The sequence below is a fragment of the Podarcis raffonei genome, chromosome 9 (assembly GCF_027172205.1).
Source record: "Podarcis raffonei isolate rPodRaf1 chromosome 9, rPodRaf1.pri, whole genome shotgun sequence".
NCBI lineage: Eukaryota > Metazoa > Chordata > Lepidosauria > Squamata > Lacertidae > Podarcis > Podarcis raffonei.
This window is the reverse complement of record NC_070610.1, coordinates 33572177-33588204: the sequence shown is the minus strand read 5'-3', so window position 1 is coordinate 33588204 and position 16028 is coordinate 33572177. Positions and strand designations below refer to the sequence as shown.

Sequence of the window (16028 nt, the reverse complement as noted above, 5' to 3'; positions counted from 1 at the left end):
TTCAGGCATATTGTGCTGAATGTACATTCCCCCCCCCCCAGTTAAATGTACATTTGCCCTCCTAAAAGCAGGGGGGGAGGACCACTGAAAAGCTACCTTAGGGGAGAGGTAAAATACAATAAAGGACACAAAATGCATAATATAAGGAAAAGCAAAAACAAACCAATCACCCACAAACACATTTCAAAGAACATAGAATGTTAATCAGCCAAAGTCCTGGCTTCCCATTCTGAGCACATGTAAGGTCTTTTTTCTTCAATGTGCATTCTTTTATGTTTAATAAGTTTGAACTTAGAAGTAAAGACCTTGTCACAGTCTGAGCATTTTTATGTACCCAGGAAAGGCATCAGGCATAACTCTCTGGCTATTCTTGGTGGAGTACAAATTTCCCTACTATAAAATGCAGTGCATTGCATTTGTCCGCAACACAGAAGCCATTGAAAATATTAGTGCTTGTGAACAAAAGACACTTCTGCGAGTGCAAAGCTTGTTGTTGTTGTTGTTGTTGTTGTTAAAACTGCCTTTCACCATGCATAATTTTGGGGTGCATACATAATATTTAAAAATAAATACAGTAACATATGACTACCATGCAACAATACATCAAATCATCTTTGTAGTTATTTCCATCTTTGTTTTCATTTCCTGTTCATAGTTGTTCTGTCTTTTCGCATCTTCTCATTCTGAGAATGTTATGTATATTATCAACAATTACTCAACAGATACAGTTATTGAAGAGTTTAATTCCATTGTAGAAGTAGGTGTTCCAAATATTTTGTCCAAGCAATATTCAAATACAGGTCCAAGACCTCTCTTAAAATGGGATTACTTCTCATTGTTGTACTGAATCCAAAAGGAAAATCATCCAGTATTGAAATACCATTTCTGCTTCTATTCATCAAACTGTTGGTTAATATCCCTTAAGCACCACAAAAATAGTACTAAAAGATACCAGCTTATCATGTTAAATTGATGTGAATACCTCAAAGGAAGATTTATGTGGCTGATAGAAAGCTATTCTACAGACAGAGATTGAAATCTTATTAATGATTAAGAATTTCTGCAAGCATATGTGCAAAAAGATAATAAATAACTTAGCAGTAATGGCAAAGCAACTGTGAGAGTGAGAATGTTACACAGCCATTGTCATTTTGGGAACATCAATCACAAGAAGATGGTCAGTTACCAGCAGAGAAATCCAAAGTGTTTCTTTTGCAAGCTGTTCCTGGACTAATCACAATGAGTTATGTACTGTGAAAAGTATGCTAGTAAACAACAGCAGAATCCTGAACTCCTTGAAAAAGTGCTGATAAAAATATTTATTTGTTTTATAGTTCTTAATTTATGAGATTTATATCCCATAGTTCATGAGATGACCTCTGGGTGTGTAGCAATATATAAACCTAAAGCATAAAACACCATATACAATTCAATCTAGAATTTCAATCAAACAAGCCATCTGTCAAAATAAATAATACACAGGCAAATATCTCAAAATTCAAAAGGAAGAAGAAGGGTTTCAGCTGGCACTAAAAGATGGAAAGTGTTGGCACCAGTCAAACTTCAGTGGGGAGGTTATTCCATTGCCAAGAAGGCCTCCCTGTAAGCCACAGATCATGAACCTCTCTCTTTAATGGTTTTATCGGCAGTGCCTCTGGCTGATCCTAGATTCCAGACAGGCCATATACTTTCAAGCATCTTTTTGTGCCCTTGGGCCTCAGCAACTAAAGCAGATCCGAACCTAGTCTAGATGGTGCTGTAGATACACCCACCAGATCTGTAATAACTGTGATGTCAAGGTTGGCCTTCAAGAGACTTTGCCTTCAAAGTGACTTACAAACTTGACACAGCAGTTGGATTCTAGGTTACTTCCCTTTATAGGAAGATCCCACAAAGTTGTGATTGTGTGCTTGGTCACTTACGTTATATAAGCACACCTCATTTTATTGTGCTTGCTTCAATGCACTTCTCAGATATTACATAAAAAAATGAAGGTCTGGAGGAGCTTCTGCTGCTGCGTTGGGAGATGAAGCTACAGGAGCAGCAACTCCTGCTGCTCCTTATCAGAATACAGGTGTAGCCACAGGCAGCCCACCTGCTTCCAGGGGAAGGAAGCCCCCACAGCCCCTCTTCTGGCCATGGGATTGGAGATGGCTAGGGCTGAAGCCAGGGTTTTCCACTCCCACCCCTGCAGCCAGGGAGGCTAAGCATGCTTTCTCAGGGTGGACCATTGAGCTTCCCTCCGCCTTTTCTGTGGGAGTTTGAGGTAGGCCATTTTGTGAGAGTCATCGGGGAAGGAAGCAAAAGCCAGAGCTGGCAAAGGGAACTGGATTGGCCGCTGCTTCTCCTCTGCTCCTTCCTCCCCACCATCTCTCTTCCTCTTCTTAGGCCTCCCTATTCCCTGAGACACAACAATATTGATATTGTTTAATAACCCTACAATGGCCTCTAAGTGTTGAAGTGAAAGGAAGAGTCAATGCAAGACCATTCATCAGCCCAAAGATTATGACTCGCTGAAGGCTCAGTTGAAGGTTAGCATTTTTACAAAGTTTTTTTCAACTGAATAATGTACATTGTGTTTTAAAACATTATGCTGTTGCATACTTAAAAAACTACAATATAATATAAGCATAACTTTTATATGCACTGAAGGGGGGGATTCGCTTTATTGCAGTAGTCTGGAACCGAACCCATAATATTTCTGATATATGCCTGCACTTGTACTCCATTTGCTTTAGCTGTCATCCAGCCTTTTTTAATCTACTGGAGTTCTCCCAGATACCATCTGAAATCCACTGTGCATATTGCCATTCCACAATAAGACTAGTGCCTCAGCAGGGCTGCCAGCCATTCTAACTGGACACACACCTAAAGCTTTCAGGTGTCCATTGGATGCCATAACTCTCAGAGGGTGAACTATCTTAATTAGTCATTTATCCCTTCAAGGGGCAACTGCTACCATCCATCCATGACAACTGGATAATCTTAACTTAACCCATCAAAACATCATTTAGTCGCCCAGTCAAAACTAATATATTAAGGGTATGAACAGCCTAATGTCCAGAGAAAACCTAAGAATTTGGTTTTGTAATCAGACTTGCCTTTAAATTTGTCAGTTAGGCAAAATGCTTTATACACCAACTAAATTAACTTTATGTTCATACCCAGTTAAAAACAAACTATTTTTTGTAGGGATTACAAATGGGTGGATTGGAACTTAATTTATCCACAATTTACACATTTCTCAAAAGTTTGCAAATGAGTAAAAGAAATCACAATACAATTAAAATGCATATTGTGGGAGAAAATACAAGTTAAAATAAATGCACATTTTCTGCAAATAATAATAATATAAATAATGCAGGTGAATGCAGAAACAGAAAAGGACGGAACTTTACGTGGACACGTGAAAGTGGCGTGGGATAGAACAGGCTTCATACATTATTATCAATGCACTGAGAGCATAGCTTAATTCTCACTTGGCATCCAAGAAAGCTTGAGTGTGGTTACAACCTAATATCCTGTCTGAAGCACATCTACTTGGAAGAATGTTTCACCAAAATCAATTGAATTTATTTCCAAATAAATGCATTTGGATCAGAAAGTATGAAACTGAAATGGAGAAAGGCAAACATTGTGTGATGCACCATCTTTCTCGAGGATAGACTGTTCTTCATTTCTACACTTAAATTTGTGAGTCCCAGTCTTATTTCTTTACATAAACTTGGATGTTCATGTCTTGGTATCATTCTCACTTATAATCAATAGTGCCATTGTTTCATTAACAGTCTTTATTTTATCTCACTGTATTTACTTTCCTATGTGATGCACAGCCTTTCAAACTGTTGCACTTCAGATTACCAATTGTTACCCAGCTATGAAATTCATCTGCATTAAGCTACCAGGGAACTCAGGAGTATATCAACTTACTTCCTACAAAAGTCAGTTTAATATTATGCATTAGCATCTGTGTTTAATAACCACATTTCTTTTCACATACAGAAAGATGTGTGCATTAGACAGATTAATTGAGATACTTATTTTCTCAGATAGCACAAGAAACACTTCTCTGAATATAACTACTCTTTCATTCTAGCTTCTTTTATTTAACCACATTGCCCCCTCTGAAGTTTAATATTCTGATGCTTTGAATTCCTATTAACTAGAACTATTTTATTTTTATAATAGCACAAGTGAATGGGGGTGATGGGAATCTCATGTGTGCACTGGGCTTATTTTCTCTCTGCATGATTCAGTTTTCCATGGAGGTGAGCTTTGAACATTTCAAGATGTGCATGCTTGGTCAAATGCAACTGCAAGACAGACTGTGAATCATTCCTTTGGGAGCTCCCCTTCTGACATCACCGTTGAAGAACAAAAACTGGAAGGCTTCTTATAATGTCCAAAGGCAATTTCACAGAAAGGGGCATATCGAAGGCAGATGTACCATAATTAGTTTTAGAAGCACAACTCTGCACACCCTTGATCAACCGAAAGGGCCTATTGTGTCTTGATACAATAATACGACATGCAAGTAATTGCCTCTGTAAGACACTGTAACTCCTGAAGTACATTTACAGCTCTGATTTTTAAAACATCTATGAGAATTTGTTCTCTGTCACAGAGGGCTTTAAATCACTCTCCTGGTGGAAAACTTTTATCATATTTAAGAATATTAAGCTTGAGTTTTGGGTGGAATCCTTAAATATAAGAAGATGATGTGTTCTGCTCCACATACATACCTAGAGACACACTTTCTAGTCCACTGAGTTTGCTAACTTAGTATAGATTAATTAAAATACTCTGATGCAACTGAAATTAGCATGAGTAATCAAGGCTGTCATATTAACATACCCAAGCACTGACACATCTGCCGCAGGTGGTGATTTTGAAATCCCCATAGAGATCCTTGATGGCACCAGTTGTAAAAAATCCTTCCACCATCAGCAAAATGCCATAGACAAAGAAGGCAGCTGCTACCCCGTAGATCACATATTTGAAGATGTCAATCCTGTAATTAAAAGGTACCTGTGTTAGTTAATGTTTTAATGATTATTCTTTTTAAGAAAGAAAGATTCCTTTTTCTCCACATGCAGTATACCTGTACAATAATAATCCCTGCATTGTTTCTATATTTTGACATCAATCTTAGGACCAGCGATATGTTAAGGCAAGAACTACAGATTCCTTTCATTGAAAATAAACTGAACATTTCACACCGATGGATGGAATTCTGCTCTGCAAAAGCAAAGGACTCCCAATGCCCACAATGACATTCACAAGATGGGAAACACCTTCCATTGCTAAAATATCTACGCCTAGCAGAAGCACAATGCATGTGACACATTCACACAGCTGAGCACAGGGTTGTCACAGTCAGAGTGACATGGAGGAGTGGGTAGGCAGATTATCAGTTCTTGTGAAAGTGTTAGGATTGTGCAGCCAAGGCCATTTCCAAATCAATTATTTGCTGTTAGCGATTATACAGTATAATTGTTACAGAATTCCTATTTCTCTCTCTTTCCACTCTCATTGGTAGTCTTCACCCTCAATTTTTTAAAAAAATACTTTGGAAACTGCAAGTCAATGCAACGTGTATAGATGGGTGGGGTATAAATAAATTATTATTATTATTCTAAATACGATGCTTACATTGATATTAGGAGGTATTTATCAATAGCCCAGATGAAGGTTGCAGACAAAGGTTCCTCAAAAAGCTTTTTTTATCATATTATCTTAACTAATTAAAGGAATGTCAATTCATTATTCATAAAATGGCAGTATCCCATACCTTCTACTACAGTCAATGAAGTTTTGCCAGATTATCAAGAATGTATGTTGTCTGCCTGCTTTCTTGCCATTTAAGAATGCATGAAAGTTTAGCCATAGCTGCAAACTCCCACACCTTGTCAATCTATTATTTTAATGTTTGGTGTCATTAATATCTGTTTCTTTTGGAAGGGTATTCTAGCAGTCTGGGGACACATAGTGAATATGTGCATGGAAATCAGGGTACATGCATACCACCCCACATCTCTCACATTATGGCAATCAGGGACATGCTGCTAATCCTTCGCTTCGTATACAGTGTTACAGTATACAGTACTCCAAAGAAGCCTGAAAGCTTCTATAATTAAAGCTGAATTTCATGCAGCTGTCATTAATCCTGAACTGATGCAATAAAAGTCTGTTCTCAATTTTGTTCATATATATGTGGTCTTAAATATGAATCAAGAGGTCAGGTAACTGTAGGCAATAACTTCAAAATCACATGGTTTGGAAATGTCACTGCCATCTGGCTGCAGCCATTTCATCAGGCTGCAGAAGAGGAAGGAATAAAAGGGATGTGGGGCTGCTTTCTCTTTTCTCAAGTTTAAACATTTAAGGCAGCTGAGGAATCTTAGAGGAAGTGTATGGTCACATCAGTGCTCAGCCACTTCCAGTTTTGCTATGTCAGATGAAAGGGTGAAGGAATCCTGAATCTACTGTATGGTGTAGACTTACATTGTTGTACTTTATGGGTGTTGAAAAATTAAAAATCAGACAGCATGAAATTAGAAAGTTTCCTAAGAAAGCTGCATTATGGAGATTGAGAACATACCGTATTCTAAACAGAGAAACAGATGGTTTGTGTAAGAAAATGCATACAACCTTACCCAGCCACCCATTACAAAATTCTAATTGTTAAGAGGAAACAATAACACTCCTGAAGTGTCATAGGCTCCCACACTGCAATGTGCAAGAAAGAGATGGCAAATATTGAACAAGAGAGGTACTAAACAAAGCTCTCACTGAAGTGATAAATCTGTCAATGGGTTCCACCACTTCGGATTGCAGGCGGGGGTCTGCGTGACTGAACATTCCTCCATAAATAAATTTTAAAAATCCTTGCACACACAAAACTAGGTGTCATGGAGAATGCTAAAACTATAGCCCTTCTCACAAATAAATAGTAGAGGAAATTTTGGGAGGCATGTAGGAACATTCAGTTAGTGAAAGTGCAACGTATCATAATGATCCCGAGACACCCACAAAGTCGCTTTACCTCACATGGCAATGTTTCTCAAATATTATCTTATTGTTATTATTTATTAAATTTATATAAATGATGGGTGCTGGGTGAATCCTCCTGTACACACTTGCTTATAGCATGAAGTCACTCTGATAGAACTTCTTACAGAGACACTATCACAAAGTTACATAATACCATTGGATGAGCCCGACTGGATCAGACCAAGGGCCCATCTAGTCCAGCATCCTGTTCTCACAGAGGCCATCCGGATTGCTGAACAACTAAGGAAGTCCCTGTTACACAGTGAATTGCCAATCTGGCCAGTTACTGGGAGTGGCACTAAACTATTAGCGAGGCAGACTTTCTGACTGGGAAGCTCCAGAACTTGAATAGATGTCACTGAACATACTCAGAGCCATTATCTCTTGCCAGAAATGCTTAGAGAAACCAATATGGCTTGTGAGCTGAGAAGTGGATGGCTTACACATCCCTGGCCATTTGAATCTTCTACCCAAACCATGATAAATCTTTCATGTAAAGATTGAACTTCAGGTTCTATTGAGATAAATGTGCCAATAAATGCTAGAGAAGCCATAAGCATGATTAAATATAATTTACCACAATTAGTTCCAAAATCAGTTTTGTAATCCTGGCAGGAGGTGTGTGTGTGTTAGACAAGGATGATAAAGACATTTTATGTGACCCTGATTTGTTGTTTTATTGGATTGATTCACACATCTTGGTAAACTATAATGAATGGTTTACTATCACTTTCACCTGTTTATAATAAGAATAATAATTCTATTATTTATACCCCGCCCATCTTGCTGGGTTTCAGTATATCTAAAAACATAAAGCATCAAATGTTTAAAACCTCCCGATACAGAGCTGCCTTCTGATGTCTTCTACAAGTTGTGTAATTCCTTATTTCCTTGACATCTGAAGAGAGGGCATTCCACAGGGAGGAAGCCACTACCGAGAAGGCCCTCTGCCTGGTTCCCTGTAACTTCACTTCTTGCAGTGAGGGAACCAGCAGAAGGCCCTTGGAGGAGGACCTCAGTGTCCAGGCTGAGTGATGGGGGTAGAGAGGCTCTTGCAGGTATACTGGGCCAAGGCCACTTAGGGCTTGAAATGTACTGGGAGCCAGTGAAGATTCTTTAGGACTGGTGTTATATGGTCCCAGCGGTCACTCCCAGTCACCAATCTAGCTGCCACATTCTGGATTAGTTGTAGTTTTCCGGTCACCTTCAAAAGTAGCCCCACGTAGAGCACATTGCAGTAGTCCAAGTGGGAAATAATCAGGGCATGCACCACTCTGGTGAGACAGTCTGCGGGCAGGTAGGGTCTCAGCCTGCATACCAGATGGAACTGGTAGACAGCTGCCCTAGACACAGAATTGGCCTGCGCCTCCATAGACAGCTGTGAGTCCAAAATGACTCCAAGGCACACCTGGTCTTCCAGGGCACAGTTACCCCATTCAGAACCAGGGAGTCCTCCACACACACCCCACCTCTTGTCCCCCCAAAACAGTACTTCTGTCTTGTCGGGATTCAACCTCAATCTGTTAACCGCCATCCATCCTCCAACCGCCTCCCGATACCCACACAGGATCTTCACCATCTTCACTGGTTCTGATTTGAAGGAGAAGTAGAACTGGGTATCATCTGCATACTGGTAGACACCCAGTCCCAACCCCCTGATGATCTCTCACAGCAGCTTCATGTAGATCAGGCATAGGCAAACTCCAGCCCTCCAGATGTTTGGGACTACAATTCCCACCATCCCTGACTACTGGCCCTGTTAGCTAGGGATGATGGGAATTGTAGTCCCAAACATCTGGAGGGTCGGAGTTTGCCTATGCCTGATGTAGATGTTAAAAAGCATGGGGCAGAGGACCAAGCCCTGAGGCACTACACAAGTGAGAGCCCAGAGGGCTGAACACTCATCCCCTAACACCACTTTCTGGCATTGCTTCTTGTTACTAGTATTACTCCTAGTATTTACTCATTGCTTAGTATTATGTTCAAAAGGGATTGCTTTTTGTGAAAGAATGGCTGCTTCTTGAGAACACAGACATTTTGGATTTAGAAGGTTTCAATAACGTTTTTGGGTGGCATGCATATTTGTGGTATGATAAGGTCAAAGCACATAAAGCATTTAAAAACCATATTGTCAGGAAAGCATTGTTCAATGTCTGGATAAGATATAAAGACTTACTTGAAAATAAAACCCCAAGGTGGTTATCACCGATAGAAGCGAAGGCTCAGAAAAAGCTCAATATGGAGGCCAAATGGCCGAAATATTGGGAGATTTTGGAACAAGAAGGAGATAAATTGAAATTGCAGAGTTTTGAGAAATTAAAAGACAAAGTGCGAGATTGGCTTCATTATTATCAAATAAGGGAGGCCTATAATTTAGACAAGAAAATTGGCTTCCAGGTGGAAAAATCAAAATTGGAAACAGAACTGTTAGATCCCAAAACTAAGACACTATCAAGAACGTATAACTTGCTGTTGAAATGGAATACTCAGGATGAAACGGTGAAATCTGCTATGATAAAATGGGCACAAGATGTTGGACATAACATTATGTTGGCTGACTGGGAACAGTTATGGACCACAGGTATGAAATTTACGGCACGTAATGCCTTAAGAGAGAATATTATGAAAATGATATACAGGTGGTACATGACACCAGTTAAGCTTGCAAAAATTTACCATTTGCCCGATAATAAATGTTGGAAATGTAAAGAAAATGAAGGTACATTCTTTCACCTTTGGTGGACATGCCCAAGGATTAAGGCTTTCTGGGAGATGATATATAATGAAATGAAAAGGGTATTGAAATATACCTTCCTGAAGAAACCAGAGGCCTTTCTCCTGGGCATGGTCGGCCAATTGGTGTTAAAGAAGGACAGAACTTTTTTTATGTATGCTACAACAGCAGCAAGAATACTTATTGCAAAGTATTGGAACACACAAGATTTACCCACCCTGGAAGAATGGCAGATGAAGGTCATGGACTATATGGAACTGGCGGAAATGACTGGCAGAATCCGAGACCAGGGAAAAGAGTTGGTGGAAGAAGATTGGAAGAAATTTAAAGACTACTTAGACAAGTACTGCAAAATTAAGGAATGTTAGATTGATGTCAGAATGAAGTTAAGTGGTTTTGGCAGTAATGTTATAAAAGAGTATGTAAAAATGGATTGTTATTAGGCGAGAAGGTAAAGTTACAATACATTAAGGTAAAGGATTAAGATAAAAACAAAGAGGGAAAGGATTTGATGAATTAACTAATTGAACTGGAATACAAAAAAGGGAGGCGTGAGGAGGTCAGGGAAACAAGTAAATGAAATATAAGATATGAAAAGATTGATTTGTTTTTAACTGTTTTCTTTTTTTGTATTTTGTATTTTTTCTTTGTATTTTTGTACTTTTTATTTTTCTTTTTTCTTCTTTTTTACTTTGTAACCTCTTTCTTTTTGTAAAACTTTAATAAATATCTTTTTTTTTTAAAAAAGGGGGGGGATTGCTTTTTGTTTCACTTAAATAAGCCATGATCAGACATAAATCTAAGCCAAAATGTCTGGCTTGTTTCTTCTGCATGATAGTGGAGAGGAATAGAGAAGTCAGATCACCAAATATCATAGATGACAATGAATTTAAACCTTGGTCTCCCCTGTCCTAATCTAACACTCTAACCACTACAACACATTGTCACTATATGTGTATATCTCTCTCTTGCTATTTACAATGAGACAAAAGTGTATGTATTGCAGGGGAAATACAGAATTCCCAAGGAATGGAAGAAATCTTCAGGCATCAATTGTATTTTAAAAATGAACAAATTAATTGATAAATACTTTATCATTGTCTCTGAATTCTTTGTATATAACTATGTCTCTTGACTGATGTTTCATGTACAGCTCTGACATAGCAGACCTGGATAATTTGTGAAAAGCTTAATGCATTGATTTACTATGTTTCTGCAATAACAGCTACCCAGAGACTCATTAAGTTAAAGTCTAGAAAAACGGGTTAGCTTTCATTCAGTAATAAACCAGAGACTGAACTGTGGAGCGAGCTTTGGAAACATTATTCTAAATGCAATTCTAAAAATATAACCAAATTTAAGAAGAGCAATATAAGCAATATTAATGAGCACCAATCATAAAGCAATCAAGCGAAAATATGTGAATTCTCCATTACCAGCACGACACACACACACACACACACACACACACACAGAGTATTTCCTATTCATGGGAAGTGAAGTATATCCTTTGGGACTTTCTCAACTCCTCCCTTCAGTCCCCCTGTAAAAAAAGGTAAAGGTACCCCTGCCCGTACGGGCCAGTCGTGTCCGACTCTAGGGTTGTGCGCCCATCTCACTTAAGAGGCCGGGGGCCAGCGCTGTCCGCAGACACTTCCGGGTCACGTGGCCAGAGTGACAAGCTGCATCTGGCGAGCCAGCGCAGCACACGGAAACGCTGTTTACCTTCCCGCTGGTAAGCGGTCCCTATTTATCTACTTGCACCCGGGGGTGCTTTCGAACTGCTAGGTTGGCAGGCGCTGGGACTGAGCAACGGGAGTGCACCCCGCCACGGGGATTTGAACCGCCGACCTGACGATCGGCAAGTCCTAGGCGCTGAGGTTTTACCCACAGCGCCACCCGCGTCCCTGCCTGTATATCCTGTATGTCCCCATAATCTGCTCTGGAGGTTCCAACACTCCCTGCATGGGGGATTGGGGGGAATTGCATGGGAATGAGGAGAAGATCCAAGTTCTGTTGTGTGAGTGGAAGTTCATTCCACTTGCACACAAGCAGTGTTGAAAACAACCCTCTCTTCCTACTAGGTGGTCATGTTCTCCTTGCCACCGCTCGACCTGCTAACACTTAACAAGTCCTGCCAGTGGAAGCCTTGTGCAAGGATTTGCAATTGTGCAATGGGGCTTTCCCCCCTCTCCTTCTCCTGTGTCCCTCTCCCAAACAGCTCTGGTCAGGTGAACCCCCCAGAACATTAAATAGGAGGATGGAGGGGAAATGCATGCATGGTCAGAACACTTGTAACAGCCTGACACTTAATTCCACCAAGTGTCCATTTCTGCACCCACTAAAGCACCCACCTACCTTCACATTTCCTTAGAAACCAGCATGGATAGTCCACACAGACTGAATGCAGCCCACAGCTAGATTTCATCCAACCCTAGATTTCATTTTTTTATGATATTGAAATGTACACTCATTTTGCAGGATGAAAAACTATCAATAGAAATATTTATATAGTGAGAAATATTTTATATCCGTATGCTATGAAATAGATTTAGAAGAAATTCAAGCAAATGTTTTCTGTTCACTTGGCTGCATAATGCCTGACATAGGGAGGGTTAGTAATTACATCTTGTATTGCAGTGATATAAATGCAAAGGTTAAGCTGAGACTTACATGGTAAAGACATCAATAGTGTCCCCAGGAGCTCTTGCCATCTCAAAGTAGGTCTGAAGAATGTTGACAGTTCCCGAGAGTGCTTCATGACCACAGCCACAGAAGAGGGCAACCCCAGCATACAGCAGGATGGTGGCAATCAAGGAGGCATAGGGAATGCCCCCCAAGCACTTGATGCAGCATTCAAAGCACCCTGGACAAAACAGAAGAGAAGACTATTCTTAACATATTTTAATTTTCCTCTGCCTCAAAGCCAACCCACGTTTTCTTTTTCTTTTTTCAGGGCAGTATTTGCAGTCATGTGTTGCCTATACACTCTGCTAGGAGTCTGAGTATGCAAATACCCTCAGGGTAGATTCTAAAATAAAATTTCTAAGAGACACCAGTGTTCTCTTTTCTTTCTAGTATCAAAGCACCCTGAAAAAAAATAGTGATGCAGCTAGGTGATCTGAAAGACCCAGACCTTGCTGTCGGACAGGAAATAGGCCCTTGAACATAAAGGAGGCAACCCATTTATTTCTTCTAACAGTGTGGGGAGTGTGGCTAGCCACAAATTAGGAAAGTAGAGAAAAGGAGTTAAAATGGAAGCCTGCAGATCCAATATGCAGGGTAAACCTCCTGATTTTGAGTCTTGGTCAGAGAGAAGACTCATGCACATGGGATGCCTTTCACTTATCACTGTCAGCTGAGGACCACACTTCGCACACCTGATAATGTGGACATTAGTCCATGACAGCTTACGCCACAATACATTTCATGGTGTTTAAGGTGCTACGTGATTCTTTGTTTACATCAAGCAAAAACAACAAATACATTACTTTTCTGGGAACTATCCAAAACATCCTACCTGTGGCTGAAGGTCCCTGACATTATAAATTATTTTACATGTCTGAATAACAGCAAACACTCACACACAAGCATTATGGATTAACATAGATTTATGGTTTCAGATTCTTCAAAGAGGAAGTTATGAAGTGCTTAGGGAGGGAATAATATCAAGAGAAAGACAGTGAAGTCTTATCTACACTAGTGACTTGAAGAAATCCAGTCGTGGTACATATTCAACATTATATGTATACACGCAAGGAATGTGGTATAAGCACAAGACCATTTTCATTTTCACATCCTTTGCTTTTTATTGGCTCCTGCAGCCCCCTCATTCCTCATGCTTCACTTCTCCTTGGACCAGCGACTTCCCTTGCATAATGATGGCTCAAGTCTGCCTGGACTAGAATTTATGTGGTTGTTCAAATCAACTGCAATAGTTCAAAAGTCCTTTTGCACTCAACTTTAAGCACTTTAATCCCAAGATCTATGTGGTTTTAATGCCCATATCTTCCCAGAGGCTGTAATTATTATTGATGATTTTAATACAGATGATTGCTCCAGTGGGGAGAGTGAAGATGCCAAGAATGAGTCACATTGTTTTTGTCACATTGTCACTATTTTTAGCTGAACCAGCAGTGTATTTGTAAACCTCCATACCATTCTAGCATGCAAGGGCAAAGGCTTCCATGCTTTGATTAACCTAGCAGAGGTTGGGATAAAACTATATCCAGAGATGAGAACATGGTTCTCCTGTACTACCAAACAGCACTGCCAGTGCAGATAATAACCTGCCTTAACAAAGGAAGAACATATTCCAGATGTCCCCTTCTCTCCCATTTCTTATATGGAATTAGTCTACTGGTCCATTTTGGTCCAAAGACACCAAACATTGTCTACTCTGTGATATGAATCTGGGACCTTATGTATGCAAACCTTGTATTATACCACTGAACTATGGTCTCTCCACATAGGTACAGAGCAAGGGTTGTAAATCTGTTTCCTTCCAGATGTTGAACTCCAACTTAAATCAGCCCCAGCAAGAATGAGTAAGAGTTAGGGGCGAGAAGAGTTGTAGTCCAGCAACAGTCAGAGGGCTACATCTTCCCCAGAAGTTAGTTGATTCCAATTCTCTTCAACTTTAGTCCAACTGTGGTCCAGAACATCTGGAATGCCACAGGTTCCCCAACTCTGATCTCTCTCCATAACAAACTACAAACTGGGAAACTACAGCACTACTATTTCATGCCAGAAATCACAGATCTCTAGACCATAGTTTCCCCTGGCACTGCTATACTGTTCTTGAAACAAAGATATCCCCCTTCCATTTTGCTATGCTTTTGTGTCATGCCTCTAAGACTGCAGCAAGAGCTTCCCATCTATATGTACAACACTAGTTTTTATTAAGTGCACTAGACTCCTATGTACAACTCAGCAAGGTGAAGGAAAGTTCATTACTGTTCTCCTTGCACACTCTCACACAAAATCTCTGGTGCCTAATCTGACTAACTTTAGCTTTTTCTTCACATGATCTGACAGTAATTTTTCTCTTCTCTGGAGAATAACTGCCAACTGGACTGTCTATTTAATCTGTGTGGATCTTTCCTTTTTCTTCTTTGCTTCAAAGCACAGGGAATGTAGAAATATGTTTTTAACTCAAGGAAGAAAATAAGTGTTCCAACACTTTTGGGGGTCATTCAATCTGGGGTACGTATGTGTTACCTGTTGAAGGGTTATGTCTCAATTGCACTTGGTGAAATTTAGGTTGCAACATAAATTTAATATCAAAATAATTTCCTTCTAAAAAAAAGATGTTCTATTAGTATTTTGACTTATTAGTCACATACTATGGGAAAGTACCGGTATCTAAGCAACTTACAAAAAGGTTTAAAACCAACAAAGTCTAATATTTTAACAATACATTTTATGGCATAATAATAATATCATATTCCTCCATGGGGAGTGTTAATGTGTCATTAATTTACCCAGTTCAAGGCAAGACCCATTCATATTTAATCACAAGGCTCAAATAATAATACATGAGTTTATGCATTTCAGTGAGCATATCTCAGAATGTTATATATTGGAAATGCATTTCCATACCAAAATCATAAAATGAAAAGACTTGAGGACATGTGACATATGTAAAATGGAAATAGTTCTACTTTGCTTTTTGTTTTAAAGTAAATGTGCTTGGTTCTGCAAGGATTTTGCATCAAAAAAGAGCCATTCTTTAAGGTCATCCTCTTTCTACATGTTTAATTCTCTCAATAAAATCAATTTCCATACAGAATATGGCTACCTGGGCAGTTGAAAGGACAAATTCTAATCATTTCTGCTTTCCTGGGTGAACAGTGCCAATGAGTGAACTATGTTCATAAAGTAGATTATATGTAGTTATCCACTTATATCTGGGTATCATTTCAGTTTTCAGTGAGGGGGAGGTGGTCAGTAAGGTGTGAAAGAGAAAGAGAGAGCAGTTTTGAATCTGAATAGAATGAGGCAGAGAATATTTCAGAGTTGTAAACTAGCTGTAGAGGAAGCACCCTGAGGAGCAAAGATTAAGACTCTCTCTAGGGATTTGTTGCCTGCTGAAAGAATGCCTATTTGCTTGCAGGATGCTCTGCTTGCACATTTGCAATCCAAAAGAAACCCAACTTGGTAACATTGCCCCTAGCATGTTCCACTGCTCAGGAAGTTGGGAGGGGGCACCTAATGATATGACTCATGTTAAATTACAGCT

At 39.6% G+C, this 16028-nt stretch overlaps 1 protein-coding gene across 4 annotated transcripts in view; it reads right to left on the bottom strand.

Annotated features, from left to right (window-relative positions):
* GPM6A (glycoprotein M6A) overlaps positions 1 to 16028 on the bottom strand; it is a 171402-nt gene that overhangs the window by 20735 nt on the left and 134639 nt on the right. For all 4 annotated transcript variants that reach the window (XM_053402620.1, XM_053402618.1, XM_053402617.1 and 1 more), the window contains 2 exons: positions 12461 to 12653; positions 4855 to 5011 (listed from right to left, as the gene is read on the bottom strand). In XM_053402620.1, coding sequence (XP_053258595.1) covers positions 4855 to 5011; positions 12461 to 12653 — 350 coding nt within the window. The remainder of the gene's footprint in view (positions 1 to 4854; positions 5012 to 12460; positions 12654 to 16028) is intronic.